Below are 14,604 nucleotides of genomic sequence, written 5' to 3' on the forward strand. Positions count from 1 at the left end.
TTAAGTTACTGGTAAAAATTTGAATGGCCTTAGATATTTCATATACTACATCTCACTCTTAAACCATGTGTAGTGAAAGTGAGACCTGCTGCAGCATGCACATGTGCCAGCTGGCACTTGCCTGCAGTGTGGGTGCCTGGAAAGTGTGGTGTTTTCCAGATATTTACAGTCCAGTTTCTGCACGGAAAGCATCAACCCCAAACTAATCAACCCCAAACCAATAGTTCCATTTGGAACACAATGGCTCATGGTAACTCAGCTGCTTGTTGATTCTTACAAAAGCAACATGGTTTCCTCCTACATACCTCTGTATGCAGACAGGCCTGCAAACGAACACCTAGAATTTTCTGTAGTACAAATACCAGTTCTCAAGACTTTCAGCTGTGGAGATGAAATGGCTGGCTGCAGTGCTCTGCATGATACATTTTAATGTTCCATACAGCTTTTTTGATTTGTTTAGTAATATCTTTTCATAGTGCTTTTTAAGTGTCAGAAATCCTTAGACTGCTTACAACAACTTGTCTCTTCAAGCTGCCCACTTGCTCAGGCTGCATTTCTGGTCAGACCTTTGTTTCTAGACCTTTTTCTTTCCTATGTGAGGCATGGGCAATAGGGTACAGCTAATTCCCTCCTAAAGGAAAAATCACAGAGACAGCAGCAGCTGCAAACATGTCCCAGCAAAGCTGCAGACAGAAAACAGCTGTCAGCAAAATGATGTGTTTACTCTGTACTTGCCACAGAAAGTGTACGGCACAGAATGAATGCATGCCCACTGCGGGGCCAAGGGACTTGCAGGGCCATCCCTGTGTTATCGTCTGCTTTTACTCTGAAAAAGCAACCCAGTAGCAGCATGGGAAAGTGGATGGTGATCTTCGCCAAACTATATGGATACAGTTATAATTTTTCATCTGAGATTAATTTTCAGAGCTAAAAGTTACATCCAGTAAAGAATCACTGAGATCCTAACTAGATGCTGGTCTGATGAAGTAAGTGGAAGATAGTCCAGCACTGGACCTTCTAATGCTATTCAGAGCAAAATTACCACAGTGTTTGTTAAGGACTAAATTAGGCATGGGAGGGGGAAAAAAACCCCTAGAGAATGCTGTAGTTTATTCAGAGGGGGCTGCCTACGAAACAAGTAAACTAAACTAAGGGCAAAGGCATATCTATATAGATGCCTATGTTGTCATAGCCACGTACAATCATACAATACACTGAATTGGAAGTGACCATAAGGACCATTGAGTCCATCCCCTAGATGGAGGTATCATTTGAAAATGGCTTCCTATAATGATTTAGTTACAGGAAGTTTGGAAATAGGTTTTTTTTGTTGTTTACTTCTATTTACTTCAAGTAGATTCTGCAGCTTCCTTTTGTCAGGAACTTAATACAGAAACACCCACCTTGAGAGAAACCTGTGAATAAAATTAACTATAACATTGGTGGGGGTTTGGGGTTTTTTGGGTTTTTTTGTTTGCTTGTGGGGGTTTTTTGGTTAGGCTTTTGATAGGGCCTATTAAAAACTTCCATGTGCAGGACCTACTGCTCCAGCTGGATCCCTACATACCTACCGGGCCTGATAGGATTCATCCAAGAATCCTTCAAAAGCTGGCTTATGTAATCACAAAATGTGTCTTTTGAGTGGTCTTGGGAATCCAGAGATCCCAGCTGACTAGAAGCTGGCAAATATTGTCCTGATTTTCAGGAAGGGAAGAAGGACCCAGAGACTACAGGCCTGTCAGTCTCAATCAACCTGGCTTCCTTTCATGACAAGGTAACCCACCCAGCTGACCAAGGGAAGCCAGTAAAGTTTTCAATACTGCCTCTCACAGGATCCTTATGGACAAAATGTCCAGCCCAGAGCTGGATAACACCATCATGGATCACGGGCCAGGCACAAAGGGTTACAGAGGATGGGGTGACATCAGACTGGGGACCTGTCACTGGTGGGGTTCCACAGGGCTCCATCCTCGACCCTCTGCTCTTCAACATCTTCATAAATGACTGGACACAGGACTGGAAGGGACACTGAGCAAGTCTGCAGATGATACAAACCTGGAGGAGCTGTTGATCCCTCGAGGGCAGGGAGGCCCTGCAGAGAGACCTTGACAAATCAGGGGTCTGGGCATCACCAACCATGAGGAGTTCAATGACAGAAAGTGCTGGATTCTGCATCTGGGATGGGGCAACCCTGGATGCATGGACAGACTGGGCAATGGGATGCTGGAGAGCAGTGCCATGGAAAGGCACCTGGGGGTCAGTGGCAAGCTGAACCTGAGCCAGCAGTGCCCTGGAGCCAGGAGGGACAGCCCTGTCCTGGGGACATCAGGGACAGCATCACAGCTGGGCAAGGGAGGGGATTGTCCTGCTCTGCTCTGAGCTGGGGCAGCCTCACCTCCAGTGCTGGGGGTTTTGCTACACAAGGAGCAGCTGAGGTGATTTGGTCTGTTCAGCCTGGAGGAGACTGAGGACAGACCTCACTGCAGGTACAACTTCACTGAGAGGGGAGGAGCAGGGACAGGCACTGATCTCTTCCCTGTGATGACAGGACCTGAGGGAATGGCCTGAAGTTGTGTCAGGGGAGGTTTAGGCTGGGTGTTACAGAGAGGTTCTTCCCCCAGAGAGTGTTTGGGCACTGGAACAGGCTCCCCAGGGCAGTGGTCACAGCCCCAGCCTGACAGAGTTCAGGAAGCATTCAGACAATGCTCTCAGCACATGGTGGGACTCTTGGGGCTGGTGCTGTGCAGGGCCAGGAGTTGAATTCAATGATTTATGTGTGTCCCTTCCAACTCATCTTATTCCGTGATTCTGTAAATAATTACATGGTTCACTTCCAGTGCTGTTTACATGATTCAGAAGTATTTTCAACTAAGGCTAATGTTTATATCGTGTTAATGACCCTACTAAACAATAAGAATGAAGAATCCTATGCTGTCTGACTTATGGTGACAATAACTGTTCAGTGCCACCTTCAGATTTGTTCATAATCTGGAGCCTCACTCTATGTCACAGTTCTTGGATTAGCAACAAAAGGCCCTATAAGCCCTGATGAGGCCAGGACTCTCAACTCTGCCATTTTTAGGTTTTTTGGTGTTTGTGTTATATTTTCTGTTCATTTTCTCCGTTGCTACCATGCATGATGGGCCATGAAGTTGTAGTAAGGGGAAATGTTCAAGTTAATACTGCTGAAGCAGACTGTAAGAGCTGCAGCAAACGAAACAAACTGCTGCTGTGCTCAATATTAAAAAAAAAAGAGGTAAATAGATTGCTTTGAAAGAAGAAAAATTTGATGATATTTTAAAGGCATGTAATGTCTTTCTTGCCCTGTAGTTTGAACAGTACTGGCTATGAAGAGGCTTACAGTGTATTTAATTTCTGCATATTTTGAGCAAGAGTCTTATCCAGCTCTGCGTTTTTTTTCCTTACACAATGGAAAACTCTAAAAGCTAGCTGGTTTCCTTTGCAGGCCTTCACAGAAAAACCTGTGAAATCAAGTGTAACTCTGTTATGAATGGGATCTTGTAATAACTATGTCTGTGAGTGTCACAACTTTAGAAGTCATTGTGGCCTCTCAGTGCCTTCTTGGACAATTTCCTAACTCTTGCTGCATTTGAAAGAACTTGCTGAGTGTCCCTTAATTCAGGTTTTGACACTGTATGCCTGCAAAGGGGGAGGTCAGAAAATGTGGTGACGTGCAAAGGAACTGAACTGAAGGAACTCAACTGAAGACACTGTTGAGGCAGGCTTTTACTTTAGATTCTGAGCCTAAGAACTTTAAAAAAGAATACCATTTATTTTTTCTCATTAACATCCCTTAAGTAATGAGTTCCAAATGCTTTTATCCTGCTGCAAAAGCAAAAATGGAGTTGTTCTTCTTCCAAACTTTTTAAATCAATGTTGAACCACTGTGCAATGGAAAGACTATATGTATTTTTAAAAAATAATTTATTTTACAAAAGAATTTAACATAAAACAATAGAGTACAAGGGAAATAAATTCACAGATTTTTGTGGTTTAAGGAACAATTAAGATGTCTTTTAAAAATGCAGAGATTCATTAATCAGGAAAGAAGAGATACACTTGATATATCACTGCAAAAGATGCAGCACAAGGGTATGAAAGATACTTTCAGAAAATAGGAGGTCTGACATTGCTGGTGAAATTTAAGCTAAATATGACAGAGAGAACATGATGATCTTTGTTTTTTTCTTCAGTCCCATCCCATCACCAGGATGATGGCAGTTATTTCTGCTTCTGTCTAATCTTATGAGCTCCACCCCAGTTCCTGCTGATTTTATATTGAGGTTTTTTAAAAATGACATAAAAGTTCAAACTAAATTTTAAGGACACAATACAGTTTCATCCATTTTCAGAATGTCCAAATTAATAAAGTTATTCAAACCAAGAATCTTTGGCATCTGCAAACCAGAATGATTGTATTACCAAAGTGCAAGGATAAATCCCAAAATTATTGTATAAAAGAATTACCTAAAGCCAGAGTAACGTGTGTGTGTGTGTGTGTAGTTTGTTTTGTGTGCATGTGTTCTCAGTTACAGTGAGCCTCTAGAAATACAGAAAGGTAAATATTTCTGTCAGCTGTTTGTTTTAGCAGTCACATAATCCTTCCTTTGATGTCCTGGGTCAATGAAATCCTAGTACCATCGAGGTTTAGTAGAAGATCTATTAAAAGAGTTGTCTGTGATCTTTCCTGCAACGGAAACAGCATTTAAAGTTATTACTCTGTCACAATGAAGGAGTATGTGTGCATTCTTGATTGCCCCAATTTTGCAAAGTGAGTTATTTTTTAGGTTACCAGTAGAGTGTAACAGTAGCTACAGAGTTAATGATCTCTTTAGCTTCCTAGAGCTACCACAACAAGGTCTGGAGAAAGCAGGGAGGATCCATGGTGGAAGCACTAACTCTCCCAGTTATTAGCAGGTTACTCTGAAAATAATCCTGGAGGCAAGTTACCAGAGCAATACTGTGCAATGTGCTACATATTCACATACCTTCTCATCTTTAGCCAACAGTCCTCTCAAACTGAGGCAGCTTTTCCAGCTTAGGCCATTTAGTGTCTAACATCAGGATATTATAATGTGTACTGATTCATTTTTGAGAAAAAACAGCAACAACATTTCTGAAAGGCTCTTAGGAAAGGCACATCTTTTTTTTTGCTCTAGGGCTCGACTCCTGTTCCTGCTGAACTGAGCCAGTGTGTGAAATCAGAACTGATATCAGCTCAGTAGGCACCGGAGGACGGGTCCATCAACAGCCTGGAACAACAGCAGCAGCCGCAAGTTGTTTCCAACTGGAGCTGCCACCATTTCCTGCAAACAACACACAGTGCTAAGCTAAAACTGCAGAGGGATCATGACTGCATCCATTGAAGAGAAGACTATAAAACAAAAGCTTTATTGACAATTTCAGGTTAAAGTCACAAACATTATTTCCTCTGACCTTCAGGAAAGCACGGTAACCAAATTACTGTGGGCAATGCCTTACACTTGCAATCACACTGAGAACTTAAGAAGCACTATTTATCCTTAGCTAATGCTAAAATCTTTGATCCTTCCCAGGTTCCCTCTGCCTCTTATCCATACACTGAACCTTGGACACATGCATTCATCGCAAATCTGCCCATTCAGCAGCAAGGGATCTCAGCCAGCAAACGCTCTCTGTCCTGCAGAGAGTCTCCTCTCCCTTCTCTTCAGGTGCAGAACTTAGCCACTGTGAACAAAGAGGAAAGCAATCACTGTTCACCAATCAGCTAAGCTCTGCACCTCACCAGAGAGATCTCGGTCTCAGCAGAGATAGTTTTCGGAGGAGGTTCTTCTGTGATGCTCTGCTGCTTTCCTCTGTTTTTGGTGGGCTTGTGGGATTTGTTTCTCCCTCTCTCTCTCTCTCCTCTTTTTTTTTGTGTGTATGTTTGGGGGGGTGGGGTGTCTGTGTTTTGTTTGTTTGTTTGATAGATGGAGAGGATTCCGCGCTGTGCGCCCATCAGACCGTTAATGGTGAGTTTCATGCTAGCAGCTGTGGTCATGGCTGCGTGGTAATCCCTGGCAATGTGATTTTAATCTTAAGTCACAAATCATCATGCCAGGAACCCAAACAGCCATAACATTTAAAGAAAGCTGTGCAGCCACACAGAGCATTGTACTCAGTACCTTCAGATTTTATGTTACAGCTCACCATGCACTTCCACTCTGTCTGTAAAGTCAAAGGGGTAATTCTAGACTATTGCTAATATGTACATACCATATAATTTTCCTGTGCTGGATACTTACCATTAGAAACTTGTAGAAATTTTGATTTTATTGTTTCTGGCCTTCAGACACTTGAAGACACCTACCAGATTAAGAACTGTTGAACATAACTCAAATTCCTGTGAGTCCTTGATAACTGGGAGTACACAAGAGGGTCTCTTTAGCCCTAACTATTTTAAAAGGTGTCTGTCCTACCCCACAACCGATATCATGCCACTCTACAGTCTGATCCACCTTTCCCGAGAAGTTTTCTTGGCAGGGACAGTTCTTGTCTATACAGAAAAACAATGTGGCTTTTCATAATTAAACTTGCTTTCATACTATCTGCCACTGGCTGCATTTCATATAAACACAGCAAAAACCACTACAAAATCAAGTGGAACAGTCAAATACTGCTAGAACAGGAGAAAATTAAGATTTTTGCTTGGTATCAATTAGGTGACAATATGTTTTTGCTAAATTAGAAGCCTGAATTTTGAAGCACGGATCAGCTGTAAAATTTTGTGAAGAACCAAGGCAATCAGTCTGTCAGATGAGTTACATGATTAACCAAAAATCTGAGGTATGCTGTACTGGAAGAAACTTTCATACAAATCTAAATGGATTATATGTTAAACATGCATGGGCAGACACGGTAAGGCTACCTCCAACTGTTCAGACAGAGAACTAGAAAGTATCTTTACAAATTTATAGCCTATGGCAATCTTTATTCCACAAGTATTCTTGCAATTCTCCTTCTTCTCTGGTGAGTCTTCTCCTTTAACTTCATAAACAAGCTAGCTTCTTCATGTTAAGGCTTTTTTTCTTACCTCGAAATCACTCAAAACCTCAATACCCTTAACACAAAAACATTTGAATTATCAGCTTGTTCTCACATGATTAGTATTTGCTTCCAAGTCTACAGTTTTGTATTTCCACTGTGGGATCAGGCTCTTTTCAAAGACTGTGCTGCCTGTCAAGTAAACATGCTGCTCTATTAAACAGAAATGCCCCTTGCACAATTGAAATTTTTGTAAGTAGAGTTAAGAATACAAAATGGGAAACAACTGTAGGCAGAGCCTGGCCTTCTTTGGCCATTTGGACTTACAGTTGCCTCTTGTACAGTCCATTACAACAAAGCCATTCTCCACGATCTCCAGCTATGCCTACATGTATGTAACTCACTGCTCCCGCAGCTGGGCTTAAGGAAAAGAAAAAAAAAAAAAACAAGCCAACAAGATATGCAACAAGAGTTATTCCTCAGCCTAAGTAGCCACAGTCTGTATGGTATGCCAGAATTTACCACATTCAGTGAGCTCTCCATATTCTTTCTATATGAAGCAAAATCTGGATGTTAGGGTTAAAATGAAAAATCACCTTTTCAGAATAACATCTCTGCCACCACTTTGGCTGAGGATGCATCCATATGTTCTTGTGCTGCAGCAAAGCATTTCCGTGCAAGTTCTTGTTGTTTTGCATCTTCATTCACCATTAATTCACCATAGAGATACACACCCATAGCCTGAAAGAAGAGCATAACACACAAGCATCCTACCACCAGTAGTAACTAGTTAGCTGGTTTTATGCCACTGACCTTCTAGTATTCATTTAAACTAAACATGAAATAAAAATAGACAATCCAAAACACAAAAAATACCTTTTGCTCTCTAACGCCATTTCTCTCCCCCTAGAAGAACTAATTTTCTCTGTGTCTCTTTAGCCTAAACATGGCTGTCCATATGCTGTGTTGACTATGTAAAAATAGATTATTAAGGCAAGAATTCTGTTTTATTGCATGACAAGAAAATCATTCCTCACTCCACTTTCCCTGCCACTTTTCAAGGTGAATACTGTTTTCTTTTACCCACTACCTGAATTTTTTCCAAATGTACCTTAAGAAAAAACCTTCTCCTTCCTCCAACAGGATACACATTTTCTTTCCAATTGTCATGTTTACTCACACGCCCATGAACAAAGACTGAAGTACTCCACCCTACAATTCCCATTTGGCAATTCTGTAACTGGACATCAACTGAATATGGTCACGTCTGTGTTTGACTACCCTTATATGAGAAATACAGCCTAACATGCATAAACTCTGGTTGAGTACAAAGGCAGGCTTTTCTTAACTATTTATTCTGGACAGAGCAGCTATAAAAAAAGGTAGTGGGGCTCCTATAGGGAGATCTGGGCCTCTTTGATCACTGCCAACAAAACTCTGGCCAGCTTATCAGGAAACATATTGGAGATTGCCCTTTTTTTTCTGATGATTCTTTTTTTTTCCTGCTAATTACAGGAATTCAGTAAATGCTAAACTGCACTTACCAAAACAAGATTACACATTACAAAATATTAGCAGCTTAGCATGCTGACTTTCAGAGTTATTGTTTGGACACTTGCAGGTGTGGAAAAATTTGGACAGCTTTGAGAAAATATAATTTTTAATGCTATTCCTCACAATTTATAGCATTGGTTGGTAAGCCTTAAAGACACCTTCAGACAGAAGAGAAATTTAAAGTTTAACAACGACTGAATTAAAAGGAGAAAGTATCAGAGTGGCAGAAACATGCCAGACTCCTTGCCAATTCCCTAAGCATGTTCTGACACCAAGAGAACCAAAACTTCAGACTTCCAAGGCTTGCAGCTCAACCAAGGTCTGCCACTCACACAAATGGCCTTGCAGCTGGACTCCAGTTGCTCTCATTGAGAATTTTTTGAATGGCGGAATTTTCTTACTATTACAACTACCTTCTTTACCCAGCATTACTAATTCTCCCTTAGGTCTAAACATTAACATGCAGAAAAAACACTGGTGTTTTGTAGAACTTCAAAGGATTTAAATAGTCCATTTATATTTTTTTCCCAGACTTGTAAAAGAGCTATGTTACATGAATCAGTATGGACATGCAACTGCTCTAATTTAAGTAGTAATTGGACCAGAAGCTGGTTATTCCATTAACTGTATGCACTGCTGAAGTAAATAAAATGAACATTACATTAAAAAATTGCAAAAATTATTTCCCTACACTGCAGAAAATGACTTTATTTGGCACAGTAGCTTCTGTATTCATGCAATTCTGTATGGTTTTATCAACTCAAGGATTTCCTGAACTCTGAACCCCCAGGTTCTGCTGGTGGTTATCTCCATTCTTTCATAGAAGACAAATATGCACAATATATGTAACTCCTTATGAAATAATATTCTTTTATGTCTTTTGTTTGTTTGTTTCATTACAGAGCTTGCCAAGAGCTCTGAGGCCTGTTTATTGGCTGAGATATAAATAGGAGGTATACTTTCGAGCTAGAGGAACACATGACAAACTGCAATAATTCAATTGTGCTGTGTTGCCTGAAAGCACAAAATCCTCATTGGCTCCAAACAGCTTTGTTCATTGTAAGCATAAAAGGTAAAGACATTAATATCTTGCCTAGATTTTGACGTATCTTCACCATTTTCTGTTTTTAAACATACATTTAAATATTTAAAATTCATCCTAGGCAGTGAATGTCTCAATTTTATAGGGTTCATAGTGAAAAAAGATAAATAAAAGTGAAATAGAAAAGAACAAGGCAGAGGTACAATTAGAATTCTAAGATCACAATGGCCTAAATAAAAGGCCATAGTAAGGAAATCATGTATATCCAGCCTTTTAGGGCCTTCACAATCCTCTCTTAGCAGGTCTCTACCTATGGAGAAGCTAGCATTCCCTGGAGGTGCACTATTGTGCTATACTACTTCTAGCTTCAAAACAGAGGTTACCACAGCACTGACTGCTTTGCACCTATCTCATACCTGCACTGACATTCACAGCCACACCTGCCTTCCTGATCCTGCCAAAGGAACCTGATGAGAAGTATCTTCCTAGCATCACTCCTACCTCTGGCTTGCATATAATGCAAGGAAGGAATTCTATCCTATTTCACCACTTGACAGAAGATAGCACATTTAGGTGGGATTGAATACCCCTACCCTAGGTGACTTCCTTAAACTACAACGTTTAGGGGTACACAGAAGAAAAAAATGAATACACAGCCATGTTTTTGACTAACTGCAGCAAAAAAAGTATACTAAAATATTCTTTTTAATTTCAGCATAAGGGTCTTAAAAAGTTGATTGTTTTCAATATGCTAGTTAAATGCAACTTACCTGATCCTCTCTGAGGAATCTCTCAATGTCTCCATACCCAGGCTCATATTTGTGTTTAATCACCAGTTCACACCACCGATGACGAACCTTTGGGAAGAAAGATAAAGCTAGGTAAAAAACAAATGAACAAACGAACAAACCCCTGTATTTTATCTGAATATTGATAATATATCTGTACTACTTTGGCTTTATCATCTTTGTTGGGTTTGTGGTTTTTGGCAGGTTGCAGTCTGGCAAGTCAGTCAGTTGGACAGAAGAGCCAGAGCTCTGGGCAAATTAACCCAGATCCAGGCACACATCTGCAGCATCTTCACTGCCACTGTTTCCAGTCTTCACTTTCTTTTAAGTTAGGCTGCAGGTTACTTCTTTCATATTGTCAAAAAGAGGGTGTGGGGAGTAGTGGGAAACAGAGATTACCACTGCAAAGGTCTGGAGAAGCCACAAAATATAACTGATAATATTCCCTATGTAACTGTACCATACAAGCGATAAAAAGGCTTAAATGTAACTCTGTACCATTAAATCCATCCCAAAAGGATAAAAGTTAGAACCCATGAAAAAGGGAGCTTTCACTTAACTGAATCAGTTCTGCTACTAATAGATTTTAAGCACATTGTTAAGCATGTAAAATTCATCTGCATTTAAAAAGCTGTCATGCTCTTCTACCAACACACATTGATAAACAAGGTATTGACATACTGTAACGAAGTTTTCAAGCAAATTACAACTGAAAATATGTTGTTACTTAAGTAGTATCAACATGAATTACATGTGTGCTGTCTTTACATTTTTGACTTTGCTGTTCACAACTCTTGTGACAAATGTACTATTTTACTCTCCAGCAAGGTTTGCCTGATTGCAGGCAGTGATCAGCCTAACACTTTATATTCCATTAGCAATTCAGCACTGATAGGAAAACAGTTAAGTGGATTAACTCCCAATGCTTCTGTTTCAGTCTTTTCTCTTATCATCTTCCAAAAGACAAGGCACCTAATGAAAATCACCTTTCATAGTAAGAGTGAAATGCTAGCAGTTTTAATAGTTTCTGAAACTGAGTCCAAAACGTGCTTATATCAAGTAGCTGAATATGAACCTTTTTCTGAATGGCAAATGTAGTGGTAACATTGAGAACTGAAAACAGAAAAGGAAAACTGGGAAAAAGGTAAAATTTTTGGAAATAATTTCCTTTTCATCCTAGTCCCTGCCAACTTCATAGCTCTGGAAAAAAATTCACTGAATTACGTTACATTAGATGTCAATCCTATTAGCATAACAACAAGTGATAAATGCCCACAGTGTACATGATACCTCTTTTCAACTGACCCCTTATACAAAATAGTTTGAACACACCTTATGAAAATAAAAAGCTGGAAGGTTTTGGGGCTGGGTGGATTTTGTACTTGCTGCATATAAGATACTGAGCAGCTACAGTGCTGCATTATAGGGAATAACTGCTGTCCCTTACAGCTTTTTACTGACAAAATAGCAGCTGTCAAGACTCCTGTTAGTGGAACCAGAGCTAAATTTACAAAAGAAATAGCTTTCCAAAATTCAACTCACTTTGCTGTAGATGTACATTACATTATATGTAATGTAGACTTTAAAAACCCTATCCAGATGCTGCTTCTCCCAGGAGACACTAAATGTTTCTCCAGTAAGTCTTCCCAGGAAATACAGCTTTGCTACAGGGCTTCTCACACCAAGCAGCTCCTTGCCTGGATGAAACTACCCTGACTCAAAATGTAACCATACACCTTTCCTACTCATGTAAGATGAGTTTATCAAACAATATAAACACATTTAAAAGACAGTAGATACACTTTATCTTGCACATTCTTCCATATATAACAAACAAACAAACAAACAAAAAATCCAAACAGAATTTCTAATATATTATGATGGTAATGAGGAGAATCATGAAGAGCAGAAAGGGTCTGTGGTCCCCTCCTGTGATCACTGCTTTTCCACATCTCATGATTAAGCAGTTACAGCACTTACCCAGGAGGTAAGGAATCAAATGCACATTCTGTGGCTGCTCATGACCTCAAACTGTGCGTTCAGCAAGAACATTTCAACAGCAAATTATAAAGTATTCTGGGATGGGGCTCTCTCCATACCTCCTGGTGGCATTATTTCCTCTGCAGTTATTAAAGTATTTATTGATGTAAAGGAGGAATCACAAAATGTAAGGGCCTACAGTTCTGAGTGCTCTTGATAACAAGTAGGGACTTTGCTTAAAGAACACAGAAGCCAGTTGGCCCCCAAAAACACCTTTCTTGGTGCAACCGCTGTAGCTGCACAGACAGCAGAACAGAAGTTCTCTCTGTGAAGGCATTCATGTGGTCTTACTTCCTCACATATTAATGTCATGCATGTATGACTGACACTGCACCATGGCCTGATCATCTAAATTCCAGTGGCTTTGGAAATCACAAAACTAAGCTGTGCACGTTCCCTTAACTGTTCCTCACTCCATACGGTTTCTGTCCTTGGCAACCAACATCTATTCAAATAGTAAAAAAGAAAAATATTTATTTGTTGAGTGAGATCTGAGACAGCACACACTTTTCTTTCTCTCTTTTGCCTTTTTCCCTTTCTTTCCCAGGGTGAGTACAAATCCCAGCACATTCCCAGACCCGAAACACTGGCACTTTGCCAGCTGGGGCAGGAGCAGCATGCCTCTTATCCTCAGATTACACTTGCCTCCTGTCTGCCCCAAATGTTCCTGTGGCAGAGCAAACTGCAGGAGAGCACTAATGGCTGCTGAAGGGCCTGTGAAGGGCCAGGTCAGTCAGCCCTGCTGGCTCCCTGTGACTTGTACAAGACCCCAGAAAGCAGAGCACGGAAAGCAAGGCTGGCTCAGACTGCAAAAGGGGCAGGGAGGGCCTTGCACGGCGTGGACTGAAATATATTGGTTATATTCCTGCCCCCTACGCCATATGGTGTGTAGACAGCCGTGCTGCCCCAACTGCAGCTGAAACAGTTTCTCAGACACATCAACTACAAAGAGGTAATTTTTCTATGATACTCCATAGCCCTAAGGCTGATTCCACAAACACAAATTTTAGTCATATAAATGTAGGATAAAAAAAAAAACAAAACAGTTCCCAGCATCTCATCCAATGCTTAGAGTGGCAAGATCAAAATGGGCCCCACGGCTTCACAGTCTAATGAATGAGTCATATGAACAGGCACTTTCAACAAAACAGTCTCAAAAGGAAATTTTGAAAACCAAGTAGCTTGTGGCAGGACTGGACTAACCACACCGCATCCTGTGTATGCTCTTCTTGGCTTTTCTTTTCCTCCCAAGAGCAAATACTCAGTGACAAAAATAAGAATTCATTAATCCTCTCACAGTTTTCTCTCTGCATGTTTCTCTGTGCTCTTCTACAGTTCAGAGATTCAGAGCATATGTCGTTGTTTTGCCTGTTTACACCATAAACAATATAAACTAAACCTGAAAAGTAATTTACAGCAATCCATCCTGTTATTGCTGGCAGAAAGCACATAAGACTTTGCTGGATCTGAAGCAATGCCTTTAACTGCTTACCCACACACACACACTCTTACTGGTTTGGCAGCTGCAAGGATCCACATGCTGAAGTTGTAATTGAAACTTATTTTCCCAGCCTGCAAGATCAGGGTGAGAGCTGTTCTCCCAAGTCCAGGACTGATGGCTGGCACTCCTAAGGATGAAGAAAAGTGGGGCAGAGGAGTGATGGAGGTGTGCTGACACCTCATATTCCTTGTGGATGGATCCTCATTGCTTGAAAATTGCTTTTTTCCTCCCACCCTGCTTTTAGAGATGGCAGGGGGCCCCTCCACTGCCAGGTTTTTAAGCTAAATGAAGTTTGTTGCTGTGTATTTTGCAACACAGTACTCATAGTAGTCATGCATTTCTGAGGCACAGTCCAGTAACATGAAGACAGAGAGACTCAATATCTCAGGTACAAAATTTAATTTTCACAAGATCTAATTATTGGCACGTACGTACAGGGAACATCATAAAGGGGTGCTACTGTCAGATAGTGAGTCCCAAATATAGAAGGAGAAAATTATACAAATAATTCCAGGAGTCTCATAGTATCTTTTAATTTCATTTTTAAGAATAAAACACAGTATTGCACAATATTATTTGTAACTCAAAAATTACCTGCATTTTGACAGCTCAGTGGAAGATATCAAGACCAAAATTTTGATTGATCTGTTTTCAGA

At 40.5% G+C, this 14,604-nt stretch overlaps 1 protein-coding gene across 4 annotated transcripts in view; it reads right to left on the reverse strand.

Annotated features, from left to right (window-relative positions):
* Positions 1 to 3,926: 3,926 nt before the first annotated feature.
* Positions 3,927 to 14,604, reverse strand: part of AOPEP (aminopeptidase O (putative)) — a 190,006-nt gene continuing 179,328 nt past the window's right edge. For 2 of the 4 annotated variants that reach the window (XM_056514251.1, XM_056514249.1), the window contains exons 15-17: positions 10,390 to 10,476; positions 7,620 to 7,764; positions 3,927 to 4,708 (exon numbers count right to left, since the gene is read on the reverse strand). In XM_056514251.1, coding sequence (XP_056370226.1) covers positions 7,624 to 7,764; positions 10,390 to 10,476 — 228 coding nt within the window. In that variant the 3' untranslated portion in view covers positions 3,927 to 4,708; positions 7,620 to 7,623. Of the gene's footprint in view, positions 5,728 to 7,619; positions 7,765 to 10,389; positions 10,477 to 14,604 lie in introns of all 4 variants that reach the window. The other 2 variants (XM_056514250.1, XM_056514248.1) reach the window with 1 other exon arrangement.

Source organism: Oenanthe melanoleuca, chromosome Z (assembly GCF_029582105.1).
Source record: "Oenanthe melanoleuca isolate GR-GAL-2019-014 chromosome Z, OMel1.0, whole genome shotgun sequence".
NCBI lineage: Eukaryota > Metazoa > Chordata > Aves > Passeriformes > Muscicapidae > Oenanthe > Oenanthe melanoleuca.